This window comes from Aspergillus sclerotioniger (assembly GCF_003184525.1).
Source record: "Aspergillus sclerotioniger CBS 115572 chromosome Unknown BO94scaffold_33, whole genome shotgun sequence".
NCBI classification, from domain to species: Eukaryota; Fungi; Ascomycota; class Eurotiomycetes; order Eurotiales; family Aspergillaceae; genus Aspergillus; species Aspergillus sclerotioniger.
In genome coordinates this window covers 38,880-57,426 of record NW_020291023.1, presented here as the reverse complement: position 1 = coordinate 57,426, position 18,547 = coordinate 38,880, and the positions used below count along the sequence as shown (strand labels likewise).

The 18,547-nt window shown below is 52.5% G+C and overlaps 5 protein-coding genes across 5 annotated transcripts; 3 read left to right on the top strand and 2 right to left on the bottom strand.

Annotated features, from left to right (window-relative positions):
* Window positions 1–323: 323 nt before the first annotated feature.
* Window positions 324–2,923, bottom strand: BO94DRAFT_244825 (oligopeptidase family protein). Its single transcript, XM_025606393.1, has 3 exons — window positions 2,813–2,923; window positions 2,724–2,760; window positions 324–2,640 (listed from the first exon to the last, which is right to left on the bottom strand). The coding sequence occupies exons 2-3, from the start codon at window positions 2,753–2,755 to the stop codon at window positions 483–485; spliced, it is 2,190 nt and encodes a 729-aa protein (XP_025463228.1). The 5' UTR covers window positions 2,756–2,760; window positions 2,813–2,923; the 3' UTR covers window positions 324–482.
* Window positions 2,924–3,708: 785 nt separating this feature from the next.
* On the top strand, window positions 3,709–5,250 carry BO94DRAFT_475741 (putative salicylate hydroxylase; the record flags this gene model as incomplete). The annotated part of the gene is made up of 6 exons (XM_025608574.1): window positions 3,709–3,795; window positions 3,854–4,024; window positions 4,082–4,234; window positions 4,293–4,373; window positions 4,425–4,875; window positions 4,952–5,250. 6 exons carry the CDS (start codon window positions 3,709–3,711, stop codon window positions 5,248–5,250), a joined length of 1,242 nt encoding a protein of 413 aa, XP_025463227.1.
* Window positions 5,251–5,451: 201 nt separating this feature from the next.
* BO94DRAFT_569033 (early growth response protein) lies at window positions 5,452–8,245 on the top strand (the record flags this gene model as incomplete). The annotated part of the gene is made up of 5 exons (XM_025614715.1): window positions 5,452–5,652; window positions 5,708–6,857; window positions 6,915–7,184; window positions 7,246–7,387; window positions 7,431–8,245. Exons 1-5 carry the CDS (start codon window positions 5,516–5,518, stop codon window positions 8,243–8,245), a joined length of 2,514 nt encoding a protein of 837 aa, XP_025463226.1. The 5' UTR covers window positions 5,452–5,515.
* A 440-nt stretch (window positions 8,246–8,685) lies between these two features.
* On the top strand, window positions 8,686–10,628 carry BO94DRAFT_589604 (alkyl/aryl-sulfatase; the record flags this gene model as incomplete). The annotated part of the gene is made up of 2 exons (XM_025615957.1): window positions 8,686–8,737; window positions 8,791–10,628. 2 exons carry the CDS (start codon window positions 8,686–8,688, stop codon window positions 10,626–10,628), a joined length of 1,890 nt encoding a protein of 629 aa, XP_025463225.1.
* Window positions 10,629–11,409: 781 nt separating this feature from the next.
* Window positions 11,410–18,440, bottom strand: BO94DRAFT_539127 (ATP-dependent RNA helicase BRR2). The gene is made up of 3 exons (XM_025612635.1): window positions 18,373–18,440; window positions 12,090–18,317; window positions 11,410–12,029 (listed from the first exon to the last, which is right to left on the bottom strand). The coding sequence occupies exons 2-3, from the start codon at window positions 18,200–18,202 to the stop codon at window positions 11,495–11,497; spliced, it is 6,648 nt and encodes a 2,215-aa protein (XP_025463224.1). The 5' UTR covers window positions 18,203–18,317; window positions 18,373–18,440; the 3' UTR covers window positions 11,410–11,494.
* Between the last annotated feature and the right edge of the window lie 107 nt (window positions 18,441–18,547).

Sequence of the window (18,547 nt, the reverse complement as noted above, 5' to 3'; positions counted from 1 at the left end):
TGTCTCGTCTCGGGTGGTGGTACTATATATACTATAGAGTATATATATAGTAGGTATACAGTGGCAGTTCTTTGTCTGAGGATGGAGAGCTGATCGCTATGGCAGTTGATATGTACGGAATCCAGTCTGTATATAACTCTTCGGCTCTTTGTCGAGCTACTCATATAATGGAGGCCTCCGCTTTGGCTGCACTGCTATAAAAACTCGAAATGCCATTCTCCGACAAGCTTGTTGGTCAGAGCCCTTTATTGTCGTCATTGTTCGTTCCAACACGGGGCAATTCCTCAAAGAATCAAGCTTAGTGTTTTGGCTTTCTTTCACGGCAGTCTACGATCCCATTATCAGGCATGGTCATTCGAGCAACTACAAAAGGACGGAAAAAGACGTGACAACCAAAGCTTCTCGCGTTGTCCCTCCCACAAAGAATTCAGACTAGGGACAATGCGCACATAACACGGCCCGTATCATCTGATAGTCACTATCTAAGCATCCAACGCAACATGCTGCAGTCGTCGCTCCATCGACGGTTGCTTGGTCGCGCTGAACTCGGCAAATTCCTTGGATGCCGGGGGCAGTCCCACATACTTGTTGATCCAGTTGAGCACCGTGTGGTGCCACATGAGCGAGTTCTCCGGGTTCAGCACCCAGTGATTCTCATCCGGGAAAGTTAAAAAGGCGCTCTCGACCCCGCGCATCTGCAACACGTTGAATGCGGCAAGTCCCTCGGCGATGGGCAGTCGGTAGTCCAGCTCATTGTGGATCACCAGGTGCGGCGTTTGCCAGTTTGCCGTGTGTCGCGATGGGTCCCAGCGCGCCCAATTCTCCGGCACCTTCCACAGCGGACCCTGAAGATCCCGCACCGGGAAGTAGAGCTCTTCGGTGGACAGCATCGACGTCATGCTGAAAATCCCATCATGCGTCACCAGGGCTTTGAATCGCCGGCCAAGTGGGTGTCCTTGGATCCAGTTGACCATGTAGCCGCCATACGAGGCACCGAGCGCCACCGCGCGGGATGTGTCGACGTACTCCAGGTTGTTCTCGATGTAATCGAATCCCTTCTCAAGGTCAATGTAGGGCAGTCCGCCGTAACAGCCCCGAATTTCGTCGGTGAATTTCTGTCCGTAACTCGTGCTGCCTCGGGGGTTGGGCGTAATGACAACGTAGCCCTGCTCGGCGAACACGGCTGGATTCCACCGCGTACTCCATTGATCACACCATGCACCTTGGGGTCCGCCATGGATCAGGTAGGCCAACGGATATTTCTCGCCCGGCTTAAAGTTGGATGGCTTCACAACCCAGGCGTGAACCGGGGTGTCGTTCGCTCCCCGGTACCATATCTCATCCACCTGCGTGGGAGAGAGCCCAAAGGAAGCACCGTTGCGACCGACTGAGGATATGACGCGCACATCAGATGGGGACTCGGGATCAATAATTGACCAAACGCTGTTGTCCACCAAGCTCGTGCTGGAGATAAGCAACTTAGACGATGTGGAGGAGGCGGGAAAGACATCAGAGACGAAGCCTGAATGGGTGATTTTCTTCAATTTGTCAGGGGTTGCATGGCGGATGTCGGCGACAGGTAGCTGATACAACACCCCACGCCCGTTCTCTTCGACTTGAATGAACAAAGAGTGGTCATCATTTGAAAATACCAGTCCAGAAGGACTCAGATTCCATAAGCCTTCTCCATCAGGAGAGGCAAAAACCTCAATCATCTCGCCACTCCAAGGGTTCGGCACGTATAGGATACATCTCTTGTCGGACTCGTAGCCGTCTTCGCGCATGGCGAGGAGAGCAATTGAGCTACCGTCTGATGTCAGGATCGGGGAAGACATGGCCCCTTCAAGGCCCTTCACAGCGCAGACTTTGGCCTCCAACGCAGTCACGCCGGTCCAGGAAAACATTGGACAGTAGTAACACGAGCAGGAGGTGTGCGTGGCAGGATTGAGATCCGGATCCTTAGCCACAAACACAATCGCCGACGGGCTAATGTCAAAGTCGCCTGTCCCTCCGAATGGTGGAATAGGGGCCTCGACGCCCGTCAGGCCGCTCACCGAGATCAGGTTCGTAAGCCCCGACACGGAGTATTTCCCCGCATGTCTGGTAGCCGGAGATAGAGGGGCACGTTGAAGCAGACCATACCAGATGGCATTCTTCTGAGGCTCAATGTACGAATCCCAGTGTCTCACGTAGAGTGATGTAAACAGCCGGCCCGTGGTCACCGGCTTCTTTGCGTCATGCGGGTTGTGGAGCGTCCCGTCCGGGTTGGCCTTGCCGGTCACGGCGAAGCCGATCTTTCCCGGCTCGATGAGAGTGACCTTGAGATCCGAGACGGGTCCAGGGACGGTGCCCGCCGTGTATGTTTTATCCGCCTCGCGCGCATCGCCCACAATGAACCCGGTGTTGCCGTTGGCTTTGGCCTTCAGCCAGACCAGCTGGTCGCTATCCCCCAGCCACTGTGGAGAGCTGGAACCCGCATCGTTTGTGATCAGGGCAGATCGGCCGGTCGCGATATCCAGAACACGGATCTCATTGGTCTTGGAGTGGGACTCGAAGGAGTAGGTGGTCTGGGTGTAGACCGCGAGGGTGCCTGAGGCATTCGGAACTGGTCCAGAGCGTCTCGGAGCTCCGAGCAGAACCCTAATAAGTCAGCGTCACTCCAACAAAAAGAAATATCATAGGAAGATGGAGAATCAAATTAATGAAGGGTAGATGATGCTTACTCCGGGGTGAACTTCATGGGACGGATGGTCATGTCACCTTCACCGACAGGTCAGCAGCTGATGATCAGTGATAAGATAAGGAAGCCTACAGCTCAGGTATGACAGCAGTGGATGGGGTGCCGGGCTAGGAAAGAACAGGCAATGTTCCTCCTGGGGTTGATGAGGGTCGGAATAGAAGGAGGGGAAGAGCAGGACGGAGGGATGAGGGAGGAATGAGGAATGAGGACCGTGAGGGGAAGCGAGACATGCAGCGGCGTGGCGTGAACTTGCCTTATCGGGGGATCGCCTGATCCCCGGTCTTCCCACGGACTCCGCTGGTTTCTCAACAACCCAACAGGTGGGAGCCGACTGTCTCAGAAGTCACTTCAGGCAATGTGCTGTACATATCAATCTATTCTATTGAGATTCATTGTTGTGAAATTCACATTCACATCCAGCAATCATCAGCACCCCCCTGGCGTTGGATTGTCAAATTTCTCCAAATGCGGGGAATCGATTAGCTCCTCAACTTGTCCGGTGGGTACCTCAGCACTACTCAAAGACCCTCGGCGTGGCTGCTGCAAAGCAAAAAGAGTCAAAATAGCCATAGCGGTGTCGCACTGTCGGTCTCATGGTGATACAAGTTTTGATCAGCACTTGCAGCCGACGAAGCATCCATTTATGCATGGAACAATCCGATCGGAAGCGCCCACAATTGTATAATGCCAAGTCAATGAGCTTCTCAAATAAGCAATAGCTTCATGGTAAAATTATGGAGTATACAAGCTATGAAACAGCGGTCTTTTTAGTGACCGTACGGTGGAGACTGAAATTCATAGATGCTATTATTTGCACAACTGATCGGCTCGGCTATTGTGGGCGAAGCCGAGTGGGCAAGCCGAATACTTGCTTCAATCACTTCATAAGGAGCACCCTTCACCCGGCAGAAATGGATTGTCTTCCTCAACTTGCATCTAACTCTACGAAAACAACCCTAACTGTCAAAATGCCTTTGAAGGTTGTCGTTGTTGGTGCTGGCCTAGCGGGCCTGGGCGCCGCCATTGCCTTGAACCGAGCAGGCCATGACGTCGAGGTATTCAAACCAGAGCATTGAATTTGATATTATGATCTAACTGAGGAGTATGCTGCAGGTCCTCGAGCAATCTGGATTTCTCAACGAAGTGGGGGCTGCCATCCATGTGGCGCCTAATGCCACGCGCATTCTCAAAGAATGGGAAATCAACTTGGAGAGCCTGCAGCCCGTACACTGCGACAGACTGCAGATTTGGGATCAGCAAGGCAACCCCGTCCGAACCCCAGTCGTACGTGTCATCTTTCATCTGCACTTCGTCGCTTGCGGAGGCTAATGATTGGTGCAGGTGACAAAGGACGCTCAGGAAGCCCTGGGCATTCATGATGAATGGTTACTTACACACCGAGTGGATCTGCATAATGCTTTAAGAGACTCGGCCGCAAAGGAAGTCAACGGCAGGAAACCTACCATTCACCTATGCTCTCGTGTAGCATCTGTGGTTAGTATATACCGTTGTTTCAATACAAGGCTTTAATACTAACCAAATCTCTTACTAGGATCCCAAGGCTGGCGAGGTGACGCTTGATAATGGAACCAAATTTACCGGTGACTTGATTATAGGTGCGGATGGCATTCATGTAAGAACAATAGTGCTTTACCCTTGGGAAAGCTCGCCTGACCTATTGTAGTCTCGAAGTGTTCGCAGTGTCACTGGCGACAGTCAACAGAAAGAAAGCACTGGTCAAAACTGCTTTCGCTTCCTTATTCCTGAAGCCAAGATGAAGAGCAACCCTCTCACTGCATCTCTTCTGGACAAAATGGGGTCTGGCGGTGTGCACGTTTTCGCCTCCAAGGATCGAAGACTAGTCGTCTATCCTTGCCGTCATGGTGATCTGCTCAATGTTGCAGGTATTCATCCATCAGGCCCAGAGACTGACGCAAAAGATGCTTCTTGGCTTGACGGCGGGAATCTGAATCAGTTGCTTGAAGCATATGGAACTTTCGGTCCGGAGCTTCAAGAGATGTGCAAACTGGCGGAAGACTTGAAGCTCTGGAGCCTAGCATCTCGCTCTCCCCCGCGGACATTCGTCCGGGGCAAACTAGCACTCGTCGGAGATGCGGCGCATCCAACCCTACCTCGTAAGTACACCTGATGATATCTCTGATATTTCCATAATTCGCGACTGTATCAATGTTAACGATGGACATGTCTCAGATCAAGGCCAAGGTGGTGCGCAATCATTTGAAGACGGAGCAGCTCTCGGAGCCCTATTCCCTGCTGACACCACCGAGGAAGATATTCAGCAACGCTTGGAGCTGTACAACCAAGTCCGCTATGGACGAGCCGTTACGGTGATGATGATGTCCAAGGTCGATGATGACCGCCGGGCCCAGATGCTGGACGAATTGAGGACCTATGTGCCGAGTGCCCAGCTGCCCAAGGATATGTTTTCTTTCACCTGGACCTCATATCCTGGCCGGGATGCTCAACGGCTACTTCAGACCGTTCATTAGCAGCTGGGAGGTAGAAATAGATTAATGCAGTCCTAGAATATCCGTGCTTTTTCTTGTATATTTTCATTTACTTTAGAATGCCTAAACCCATGGCTGCTGAAGAAATGTGTAGATCAACCAACCCTTTCGGGTTTAGCGTGAATGGATGGAGCCGGCCGAATGCGGGCCTCGTTCGCTTCATCCTTCAACCACCGGTTGGAACCGGGGATCTATCAAGTTGGTCCATCTCTACAGTGGATGCTGCGGATTGATTTGGACTACTGACATGCAGTCTGTCGAGCTACGCTGCGAGGCCTGCAATGCTTCGTTTCACCGACGCGAGCATTACCAACGGCATATCCGCACCCACACCAAAGAGAAACCCTTTGCCTGTGCCGAGTGCGGCCAAACGTTTAGTCGAGTGTAACGCCTTTTAGCTCCTTTGTGTATGATATGTCTGTACTGAATTCCGACCTAGAGACTCCCTGGCCCGGCATCATGACACGTTACACGAGCATGCATATCCACATGGCACTGACCGGGAGCGACGCCGGGTAGCGCAGGCATGCAGGCGGTGCAACCTGTCCAAAGTACGCTGTGATGGGGATACTCCGTGCCACAGGTGTCGGACCCACAGCGTCGACTGTTTCTATCAGTTACCACAGAAGCGCAAGCTCGCAAATTCTGCTGCAGCAAAGCGGCCTAAAAGACACCATGGTACAGACTCAAACCAAAATTCGGAACAGTCGGTTTTATTATATCAGGATGAGGTGTCAACCGAGCTCCCAGACGGCGTTGCTCTACCACCATCGCCAGTCACCCAGACACCCGCTTCAACGCATGCATTGCCGCCAGTGGCAATGGGTAGACGGGTGGACAACGCAGATGCATGGGGATTTACCAGCCGTCTACCTCCCCCAATCGCCGCGACAGACGAAACTATCCCGAGCATGTTCCACAATGAGGCATTGGGATTTGAAAACTTACTGGGCATGGATATCGATACGAATGTGTTATCCGATATTTTTGAGCAAGGCCCTTCACTGGATGAACTTAACGATATATGGCTGGCAAGCGCAGATATGGAGTCGCAAGCCCATCTAACAATGTCAGGGATCTCCAGACCAATTACCCCTTTGACACCGACTGCAGTTGCAGAGATTTACAGTCGTAGTCACTCCCCATATTCCGACGCGGCTATGGAACCAAGACGGTATCACCCAACTGTTATCAATGTCGATGCACAGCTATCATTTCCCAATATGGAGAACGTGTCCGTCGAACAAGTGGACGAAGAGAACTTTGCCCACGTGAATGAGGTGCCTGCTACAGTGGTGGAGGAAGTACTGCACATGGCTGAAGTCATGGAGAGTACTCCCACCTTTCCGCGGTTTACTGAACTGAAGATTCCGCCGTTGCCGGTGATTAATGCCTGGGTGCAGCTCTATTTTGAGCACTTTCATCCGGTGTTCCCCGTGCTACATAAACCAACGTTTTGCACTGCGGACACTCATTGGCTTCTTGTATTTACTGTGAGTGCCATAGGAGCTCAATTTTCAGGTCTGCCGCATGCGCAAACCTGCTCGAGAGCCATGCACGAGATGGTCCGACGTCAGTCCTTATATCTAGTAAGTCGGTTCAGTCAAGCAGTGATTAGATAGTCATGATTTCCTGATACTATATAGTGTGAGAATAAGAATGGAAACGCTCGGGAGTTATGGCTTACGCTAGTCTTACTCCTCAACCAACTGGGATTAAGGTATTCTGGCGAACGAAGGGCACTGGAGATTGCTGAAGTATATCAAACGCTTCCAGTTACTGTTGGACGACGGAACCGGTTGTTCAGAAACACCGTATCTCCCCACAAGATCCTCGAGTTGGAATTTCCAATCGCCCAGAAATGGCATATCTGGACACTTGACGAGCAACGGCGACGTACAGGCTTCGCCATCTGGGTTAGTGGAATTCCTTTTCTCTGGGACGTGCTAGCTGTGGACACATCTAACCTGGGTACAGCTATCTGATATGGCATTCCATACTCACTTGGATCTATCTTCTGTGATACGAGTCGATGAAATGCAGAATACACTTCCTCAGACAGAAGAGCTCTGGCAAGCCCCGACTGCACAAGGCTGGGCGAGTTTCCTATCACGTATAGGTAAGTAACCATATCACATTAATTGGATCGTACTGATCAATAGGAAACACGCCTCTCACCATTGGGCATATCACTACCGAGAGGAGTTGGTCGGTAGCATGGTTCAAAACCGGTACTCTCGGGAAACAAGTTATTCTCCAGCTTCTGCTTAACGCTGCCAATGACTTTGGCGGACCTCAGGGGTTCCCAGATTCCTCATCACTGGCTACAAATGATGCGGAGGAGGAATTGAGACACCTCCTTGAGATTACAGAAAAAGAGGTAGAGCTCTCCATCACTGAACTCAAGGCTTGCGTAGCTCACAGGCTCGTCATTCTCTACGCCCTCATGATTAACAATCTTCCGAAAATGCTTTTGCTTCCTGCTGTTTTGAAGATGAAATGTCAGCCTTTAAGTGAGGCCGAACTAGGTAGAATAAGAGATGAATGGGATGCTGCGCCACGACAACGGAGGCTGGCCCTTTTCTACGCAGCACGAGTGATTGAAACCGTACGAACACATTACTGCTCCCATTTTTCGACCCCCGTCATCTTCTTTCGGGCTGTCTTGGCCATATGGCTATACTCTGCGCTTTACAGCCCACCATGTCGTCCATCTATGCCGACTGAAGCGCCATCCATTGCTCTTCGTGCGCCGGACTGGGGTGGCGTGAGCGCTAGGGGGTGGATTGAGTCGGGATGGGGTCGTGTCAAAGTGCCCGGAATCGGCGATTTCATGTCCGCACAAGGCCGCAACAAACTCTTAGATGCGTCTATCGTGACCTTTAAAACATTAAGGTACTGGGGTATCAGCAAGATCTACGAGCAAGTGCTGGCACGGCTTCGAGCGACAGCAACCTCTAGTATTTCCGTGTGCTGAGCCCGAATTTAGCGGTGCGGAAGTTAAGAAAGCACCTAATCGTTGGGATGATATTCTTCAAGCAAAAGACCGGCTTCCCTAGGAGAACAGTGAAGTTTTTACTACTCCGCCAATCTGGGTCATGATAACGGATGTTGTCTGAAACTGAGTTCTGGCCCCTCCGGAATTGAGGCCCGGAACCTTCTACCTTGTTGCAAATGAGACTCTGAGAGTTACGGCTGAAGTTACGAGTTGGGGAAGTCAGCTGTCGATACCATCTGAACGGGCTGCTAGTATTTACAATAGGGTTTTGCTTCTCATGGAACGGATTTGACAGGATGTGCGGGGTTTTGCGATCAATATGACGTGGAACCGAGTCGCGAAGACATATGTATAACCACCCAGATACCCTTCTACAAGCCACAGCAACAGCTCTATCTTCTACTTAACTATCAATCACCATGAGTTTGACCAAGTCTGAGAACGAGCATGACTGGGCCAATGCACAACACGGTCAGATGGCACCCCCTGGCAACGGGGGGTAGTTCTCACGCCGGATTCCCAAGTTATCTGGGATTATAATGCCTATGACTTTCTGGACCAAGAAGAGCCACCCGAGGGGATTGCCAATCAATCCTTGTGGAGACAGTCAAGACTCTGCTATATCGGTGGCATCTTTCACGTAATTGGTGCGCCTGAGGGTGTCATCTATCAAATTCGCACGATGGACCTTTCGAACATGACCATTGTCGAGATCGGAAGCACGAATGAGGTGATTGTCATTGATACCTTGACCTCGGTGGAAACTGCAAAGGCAGCATTTCAGTTGTACCTCGACCAGGTAAAGGAAGGTGCATCAGTGAAAGTGAGAGCTATTATCTACACCCACTCGCACGCGGATCATTTCGGCGGAGCGAAGGCCATCCTGCCGTACAAGGCAGACAAAGATTTCCGTATATACGCCCCCAGCGGCTTCCTGGAGCACGCTGTGAGCGAGAATGTCTATGCCGGAAATGCAATGGCTCGCCGGTCTGTGTACATGTACGGCGAGTCGTTGGAGATCTCCCCCCGAGGTCAGATTGGAGCCGGGCTTGGACTGGCTTTGTCACAGGGAACCAGCTCCCTAATTGCACCCACCCACTATGTCCAGCAAAATGGCCCGCTGGACCCGCCCATTGAAGGCATGAAGATTATCTGCCAATTGACCCCCGGCACGGAAGCGCCATCCGAGATGAATTTCTTCTTCCCGACCCTTCATGCCATGTGCATGGCGGAGAATGCAACTCATACCCTGCACAATCTGCAGACCCTGCGTGGCGCCCCTGTCCGCGATGCTCGACTCTGGTCCCGATATCTGGATGAGGCGATTGCTCTGTTTGGTGACCTCGCTGATGTCGTCTTTTCCAGCCATCATTGGCCCACATGGGAGACGGTTGATGAGGAAGGGAATCGGAAGAAAACCATCATGCATTACTTGAGCAGACAGCGCGATTGCTATGCCTACCTCCATAACGAGGCACTGCGTCATCTGAATGATGGAATGACCCCGGTCGAGATTGCCGAGGTGCTGGAGATGCCGCCGACCCTCCGAGACGTTTGGGATCTCAAGGGCTACTACGGGTCTGTCAGCCACAATGTCAAAGCCATCTATGACAAGTACATGGGCTGGTTTGATGGCAACCCGGCGAATCTGTGGAAACACCCGCCCAAGGAGGAAGCTATCCAATACGTCAAGTGCATGGGGGGCATCGATAACGTGATTGGGCTGGCTCAAGGTTACAAGAACAAAAATGATCTTCGGTTCGCGGCTACAATCCTTAATAACGCGGTCTTTTCTGATCCCACCAACGACAAGGCCAAGGAAGCTTTGGCTGGAATCTATCAGACCTTGGGTTACGGCGCAGAAAACGGGACCTGGCGTAACATCTATCTCACCGGTGCAAAGGAACTGAGAGGTGAGGTTCAAGGTGGCGTCAACAAGATGGCACCCGAGACGTTGTTCGCCTTCAGCCTGGATCAGCTAATGGACACCATGGCCATCCGCCTAGACGGACGCAAGGCATGGGAGACCGAACCTTTTGCCATCAACATGATGGTTACGTACCCAAAGAGCAGCAAAGATCCCGAAGGCTGGCACGCGCGATTGAGCAACGCCGCCATGACCGGCCGTGCCATTCCATATGCAGCACCCGGAGATACGTCGCCTATTCCAGCTTCTTTGACCATCTACGTCACCCATGAACAGCTTGTCGAGCTAGTGAGTGGCGTGCGGAGGTCACTGGAAGGTCTTGAAACAAGCGGCAATCCTGAAGTTTGGGAATGTCTAGCCAACCTACTGACTACGCCCAACAAAGCATTCAATATTGTGACGCCTCTCGAGTATAATCCCCATTCAGCAAAATAGCGTATATCTTGGAGAATGTATCTCTCAATTCATCTGGACATTTCAATGAGTCTCTTGTGATTAGTTCAACAGAATGCAGAATACCAGTTGACCTATCTTTATCTACCCTAAGAAATGCAGTCCAACCCTCACCACCAGCACATTACTCATATCCTCCCACACCAGCACCCCTCCCTCCCTCTACAATCCCATGACCTCCGTCTCCCCCTCCCCAATAAATCTCCTCGCCCTCGCCCTCCCCAAATCCCTACACAGAAAACAATAATCCCCCGCACCACGTCCTTGCACCCTCATAATCAGGCAAATACCTCCCCAACAAACCCTTCCACTCCCTATCCTCCTCACCATCCGCCACCAAAGTCCCCACGAACTCCCACCAAACGGGGAAATAACCCACCAACTCCCAATCAATAATCCCCGTGACCTTACCGCTATATTGCACCATAATATTCACATTCGTCAAATCCCCATGCGTAAGCGTATACAGTTCCGCAGGGGACATCCTCCTTCTTAACCGTCTCCGATACCTTCATACGCAACTACTTCTCCATCTCAGTCCATGAATCCTCATATGACGCCAACGGACCATGCGGAACAATACCCATCCCCTAGGGGATATCTTCGGCCATGTGAGGTGGGTTAGTTGGAGTTTGAGGCAACTCTCGAGGTATCGGGGTCTTTCACAATGCAGAACCACATGACTTTCTATACTGAAAGACATCCAATGAAATATATAACGGCACCGTTACTTACTGTCAATGAAAAGATCAAGATTGAAGTGATAGGCATTGATTGTTCACATTACACATATAATTACAGAATGCGAAGCATAACGAAACATGTATAGACTATCCGGAGAGACACGTCTACTCCTCATCTTCTTCTTCTTCCTCGCTCTCATCCTCGTCCATTCCCTCAGCAGCAGTCACAGTAAACGTAGGGGCTTGATCCACACCAACGTAACTGTCACTCATCAGGTACAGCGTCAGCTCGTGCTCACCCGGCGTGGGTACAATGTACTCCAGACGCAGCTCCAACTTGCGACCAATAGTGATACGCTTGATAGCGAGGAGGTTCTTGGTCTTCTCGTCTCCCACCACCAGCCACCAGTTCTCCATCTTCTTGTTGGGGTAGAAAGGAGCGTGCACTGAGGTATCCGGCTCTTCGTCTTCCTCCACCTCCCGCTCGATCTTGACATTAAGGTACGACGGCTCGCCGGAGGTAATGCTCTCGGGATCCTCGACCTGGAAATCAAGTTCAATGTTGGGGTACTTCTCGTTGGTGAATGCCGCAGCCTGTGCCAGCTGCTTGTTGTCCAGACCCAGGCCCTTGACCAACGACGCATAATCCTTGTTCTCCGACGGGTCCATCGCTTCCATGAATTCGAAGATATCGTTGATACTGGAATGACAGTTAGCATTGTTTTCTCTTCCATTTCCATTCCAGTGGAGAGGGACATACTTGTATTCGTTGGCCACCTGGATGGCGTCGGGACCAAAGTGAGGAATCTGCTTGAGAGGGCTATCCCGGTCCCACATGGCCTGGACAACCATCTGAGACATCTCCATGGCGTTCATGGCGTTCAGATGACCCTCCGAAGAGAGAACATCCACACAGGCACTGAGCAGGTTGAGGATCTTGCTGACAATAACTTCTTGATCCTTGGCAAGATCAATCGGCAACTGCATGCGCGAGAAGTGGGCTTGCAACAGGACAAAGGCCTTGAAGTGTGGCGAGTCGTAGGCGACCTGCGACATCTTGACAGGCACGCGATCATACACGCGACGAAGGATATGGTCTTCGTGACGGCGCATCTGGATGGACTCGAACTCCGTGGCGGACGTGACAATCTCCAGGATACCCTTGAGCTTCGTGCGAGCCGACAGAGAAAGGAGGAAGGTCTGCATAGTAATGAAGGAGATGTTGTAGTAAGACCCAATCATGGCCGCGTTCAGAGGTGAGACACTGTCATCCTCCTCGTCAAGATCAACGATCTTGGCATCCGACAGTTCCTTCAGCGTGTTCTCCAGCAGCTCGGACAGGAAGGTACTGAGACCCTCGTGGCTGACATCAGTTAGACCGTAGAAGCTGGGGTTCGCCAACAGACGACGGTAGAAATAGGTGTGGGTCATCCAGTCGATCGCATCTTGAGTAGATCCAATGGTCCGGGTGCTGATTTCCGTGACAAACGCGTCGTGCAGGTAGGCTTGCAAATGACTCTCAACGGGCAACGCTTCGTTCAAGAACTTCTTGTAGTATTCGCGCTTCACAGCTGGAACCATAAGCACACCACGGCCGATTTTGTCCTCACCAGGGCGAGAAGCTTTGCCAAACATCTGGAGGATCTCACTGATGGGATAGTCAATGTAGCGGTGCTCCCGACCTTCGAAGAACTGGGTCCCCATGACGATCACCAGATGCGCGGTGAGATTGAGCTCCCAGCAGACGTCCCTAGACGCAAGGAGAACCTGGATCGCACCGATGGTAAAGAGATGGGTGACAATGCGCTTGTCCGTAGCGCTAAGCGCTTCGTGGTAGTAGCCAATGCCGTGAGAGAGCGACTCCGCCAGAGTCCGTTCTTGGACCCGGTTAAGTAGAGGGGCTAGCTCATTGATGTCGGCGTTGAGGAACCGATCTTCGTCATCGTCGGTAGCGCAGGCAGCAAGAAGGTCCATGGCAGTCGAACGGGTCTGCTTGCGACTAGGCACGAAAACAATGGCCGGCTTGTCAGGGGACAGCTGAAGGATGGAAAGATACGCCGGCCTAGCCATAGCCAGCATGAGCGAAGGGAAATGGGGGATGGTGAAAGACTGGATGTGAAGTTCGAGAGGCACCGGCCGGGCGTGCGGGCTAAAGTTGTAGATGGTATGCTTGTTGGCACCAATCCACTCGCCGAGATCGCGAGCATTGGCAAGCGGCACGCTCAAACCAACAATGCGCAAGCCACTCTCGGTTTCAAGCGCCATAGAGTGCATACGCGAGACCACTACCTCATACACATATCCTCCGTAGCCTCCGAGCATCTGGATCTCATCCGCGATGAACAGTTGCACGGTTCGCACATTCTTGCGCTTCCGCCACTGTCTGGACAGAACATCCCATTGAGTAGGAGTAGCAAGAACAAGATCAGCATGTTCCAAAAGCCTGAGGTCAGCAGTCGTCTCTCCAGTAAGCTTCACGATGGTCTTTCCACCAGCGACATTGCCCAGCCGCTTCTCCCAATCTGCAAGGCGCTGGTCCACCAATTCCTGGAATGGGGCAATGTAAACGGCCCGACCATTATCCTCCTGGGACCAGTGGCGAAGCAGGGCAATTTCCGCGCAAACGGTCTTGCCACTACCGGTAGGAGCACCGACAAAGACATTGTCATCAGTATCAAACAAAGACTTGAAGGTCTGCGTTTGGACCTTGTTGAAATACTGCCATTCGGGGTACAACTGCTGGTACTCTTCGCGCTTCAGAGCCTTGATAGGTGCACGTTGCATGTCGAGCAGAGGAGTGTGAGGGGGGAAACGTTCGGGAAGAATCAACTTCTGGAAGGAAACAGCAATCTTGGTTTCCGAGTGCATCCAACGGTCCGAAACGAGCGAAATGAAGTAGTTGGGGGGCATGGGTTCGGTGATCGGAACAGTGAATTCGACGAGGTGCTCGTTCATCTCGGACTGCGCGATATCTCCGCGGAGGAGGAACTGGTCGTGGAACAAAATTTCCTCGCCATCACAATCTTCAACCAGAATCCAGAAGTCCTGCGCATTTCCGTGAAGGGCCTCGTCCCACACAAAGTTGGGGGTGATCGTCAACTCCACCCGCAGCATGGAACGAGTGACAGGTTGGACCTGAGCCTGGACCTCCAGACGGGGAAACTTGGAGACGAGGTCGCAGACGACACGGCCAGCCTTCGGCATACCAAGAAGCTCACCCATACGAGGAGGATCAAGATCGAAATAACTAGCCCAGGGCACGTCGATTCTCTCGGACTTCTGCAAGATGTCCCGGGGACAGGTGGGGAACTGACGGAGGGGCGACATTGTTGGCCACATGCGACGTTCAGCCATCTTACAGAGGTTTAGAGCCGTCTTGGCCACAGATGACCAGCCCTTCTTCAGGGAAATCTCGAACACAGCGCGCAGGATACGACCAGCCGACTGAGTGACATAAACCATATCCGCCATAAGAGCAAGACCCTCGAGCTTGAGTCGGGAGATATAGGCCTGCAGCAGAACATTGATCTTCGAGTGAGGCTCGTCGATGCCTTCCTTGACAGGAACAGGCACACGTCCGAGCAACTTGGCCAGCTCGAGTTTTTCATCTTGACGAACGGGAATATACTTGAACTCGTCACTCAGAGCGAAGATCCGGAACAGTTCGATGGTGGTGATGGAGGGCTGGAGGTGCTGAGAGTACGTCAACATGGAGTTGTGGCCAATGTAGTAATGAGAGGCAATGCGTCCAAGCTCAGTCGATTGCAAGCGTCCCGTCTTCTTGTCGTACTTGACAAGCCCTGCCCGCTCCAAGATGACAGCTGCAGAATGAACAAGATCGACCCGCTTTTGCTCGAGCGCATCATCGTCTTCGTAATCGGCACCAACACTGTATAATCCCGGTGAACGAAGCATACGGACAAACAGGTAGGTGTATCCAAGCCAGTCGACGCCCTCGTCACGGGTCCGAATATTACCCAGGACGATCTCAGCGTTCATGTTGTCGGCGAGCTTACTCATCAGCTGACTCTCAATTGGCAGCTGCTGGTTCATAAGAGACAGATAGTACTGAATCTCGGTCTGAGAGGTTATGATGATACCCTCACCGAATGTGTCGTACTGAGGCCGTCCAGCTCGTCCCAGCATCTGGAGGACATCCTGAGGGCTAAGCTCAACCCAGCTACCCTTCTCGGGAGAATAGATCTGGGTACCCTTGATAATGACCGTATGGGCAGGAAGGTTGACACCCCAGGCAAGAGTTGCTGTGCAGACAAGGACTTGGATACTGCCATCACTGAAGAGAGCCTGAACAGAGTCACGATCCGCCAAACTCAGACCGGCATGGTGGATACCAAGGCCGTAAGGCAAAAGGTCTTTGAGCGCAGCATCATCAACAGTCTCGGCTTCTTCGGCCAAGATGGCTCTGCTAGCAGCATCACTTCGCAGAATCTGACCAATGGTCTCCATCTCGAGAGCCTTGTCCCTAATGTATCTGGCGGTTTTGGCGGTTTCCTTTCGGGAGTGGACGAAGATAAGCATCTGATTCCTCCGCTGTCCGACTTGTTCCAGAACCTTGTTGTAGCAGATGTCGTTCATCGTCTTCAACTGCTTGATAGCCTTCTTGTCCGTGACACCGATGAACTCCTGTTTCAGTGGGCATGGCCTATAAGATCCATCGAAGTGGAAAAGGCCTTTCAGGGGGTCCACGCGCAAAAAGCTGGCGACATCACGGTAGTTGGGAAGGGTAGCACTGAGACCAACGATTCGCACCGGGTCGCCGGTCTGCTCGACTTTGCGGATAGTCCGGCTCACAATGCTCTCAATGACAGGACCACGATCGTCGTGAAGGAGATGAATCTCGTCAATGACGACAAGACGAACAAGCCTCGTGTAGCTCGTCTCCGATGCCTTTCTGGTGATGACGTCAAACTTCTCCGGGGTGGTCACAATGATCTGTGTTTCCGCAATTTGCTGCTTGGTGAGTTGGCGATCACCACTGAGCTCAGCGACCTTGATGCCATACGGCTCCAATCGCTTGCCAAGGTTTCCAACCTGCTCTTGAACCAACGCCTTCAACGGGGAGATGTAGATAATCTTGAAGTCGTCTAGCATAATTTCCCCGGTTTCAGAGTTACGATTCTTTCCGATTTCGCGGAGAATAGTGAGCATGGCAACGTTCGTCTTTCCTGATCCTGTGGGCGCACAGACAAGCATGTTTCCATCGTCATGGAACGCGGATGGGAAGCACTTCGACTGGACCCGGTTGAGCTCCTTCGAACTGCCAAAACCAACGCGAGCCCACTCGGGCAATTCAGCGGTCGGAATGTTCTTCTCGCCGGGCTCTCTCTTCTGCTGGGGAGGCGGCACGTGAATCTCTTCGTAGCCTTTGAAGGTCCGTTTCGTGGAGCCCTGTGGCAGCTTCACGTTGGGGTTCGTCATCAAGTGGTTGCCTTGGTGGAAAACGAGGTTTTCCAGGTTGATCAACCTCTTCGGCTGGAGACCCCTTACCAGCCCACCCTCTGCGGGCTTCTCCTCGGTTTGTTGGGGTGCATTCGGAACATCGACGTCCATCAAATCCAGCTTGATCTTCTTCTCTGGCCGACCTGCACCTTCGTCACGAGTGGCTTTGCCCCGAATCTCGTCCAAGATTGCACGATGCCCAGCCTCAACCATCTCACTCTCGACCAGGTGGCGGGCATCCGCATCTTCGGCCACCCGACGCCAGCGGGTAACCCAGATGACCTTATCCCGGTTGGTGACCAGCTTGGCGACGAGGTCGGGGTTCTCGTAGTCGAATAATTCCATCAGGTCGTTTTCCACGTCACGCAGCGGCCGCTCTGCGCCGTCCTCACCCTGACCGCCAAGAATTTCAAGCGCTTGGGTAGCCTTCTCGTGTTGTACGTGAGCATCGGGGTATGCGGTACCAATCTGACGCTGAAGCCAGTAGGCGTCGATTTCCCGGGCATGTATCGTGAATCCCTTGTCTCGTCGCTCCGCACCCCGACCTAGACCGCCATCAATTACCATCTCTTCGGTATCCTCAAGCCCGTCAAGGTCCGCCTTCTCGGTGGTTGTTTCGTCGATTCCAGTAGCCTCTTGTTGATCTGGCTCCTCGTCCTCTGACAATTCATCGTCATCGCGTACCTCGTCCAAAGTGCCCATGCGCTCCTCGTCCTCATCTTCGTCATCGAAAACGACAGCAACACCCTGACGCTCATCCAGTTCGCCTTCCCCTTCGCCATCCAGACCGTCGCCCATTTCTTCATCTTCATCCTGCGCGTCGTAGTCCGTGATTTTCTTGCCGAGGTTGACGAGCTCATTAAACTCCTTGGGATTCATCGAACTTCCGAGCAAGTCATCAATCTCCTTCTTCTTGTCAAAGTCCTTCATCTCCTCATCCTTCAACAGCTCCAGCACTGCATCAGCAGCACTTCGAACGACTTCGTGAGGGACATCGCCAAGGTGATTCGCGGTCATGGTGAGAATGAGATCGTAGGTAGCCCGGGTGGCAGGCGTGCGGGGACGGTACTTCAGGCCCTCCACAAGAGCATCGGCGGCGGAGAGGATACCCTGACCTCGCAGTTGTGCTGGTTGACCCCGCTGGGTCTTCCTCTGTTCCCGGGCAAGGACGTCCTCACCCTCTCGAATCGCGCCCCGCTCAATGTCTGTCGGTCCGACGGCCTTCTTCTTCGTCTTTGGCGCATCATCACGCGCCATTCTTGAGCCCATCTCCCGGATACTTATGCGACCGGCGAGCGACTCTGGGTCTCCGGTGGGTTCATCATTGACGCGAGAGATGAAACGACGGTCCGCCTGGAGAACCAGGTTGGACATCGCCGAGTATTTGTACTGAGAGATATTTTGGTCCGCCATTTTGATGGTATATTAAGGCAATCAACAGTAGAATAATGGAATAGCGAACGTGCTGCGACGGTAATGTGTCGTCTGGGCTCGGTGGAGCTCAGGTTCAGCCGGCGCGTCGAGACACCTGCAACAAGTAATGAATTTCGTGACGGTATGGGATCCTAAAAGGCTTCACAAACCTGGACCATCCTCCGTCAGCAAACAGGCACACACGTCGGCGCAAGGTTGCAAGCTGCTTGGGAGGGTTTGCGGAGTTTGAGGGAGTTGCGTTCAGAGGTCGCGGGAAGTTCTTGTCAAGCAGATTTGCGTGGCAAGGCGGGAAGGTTTGGCGAGCTACGGCAGCCTGAGGTATAC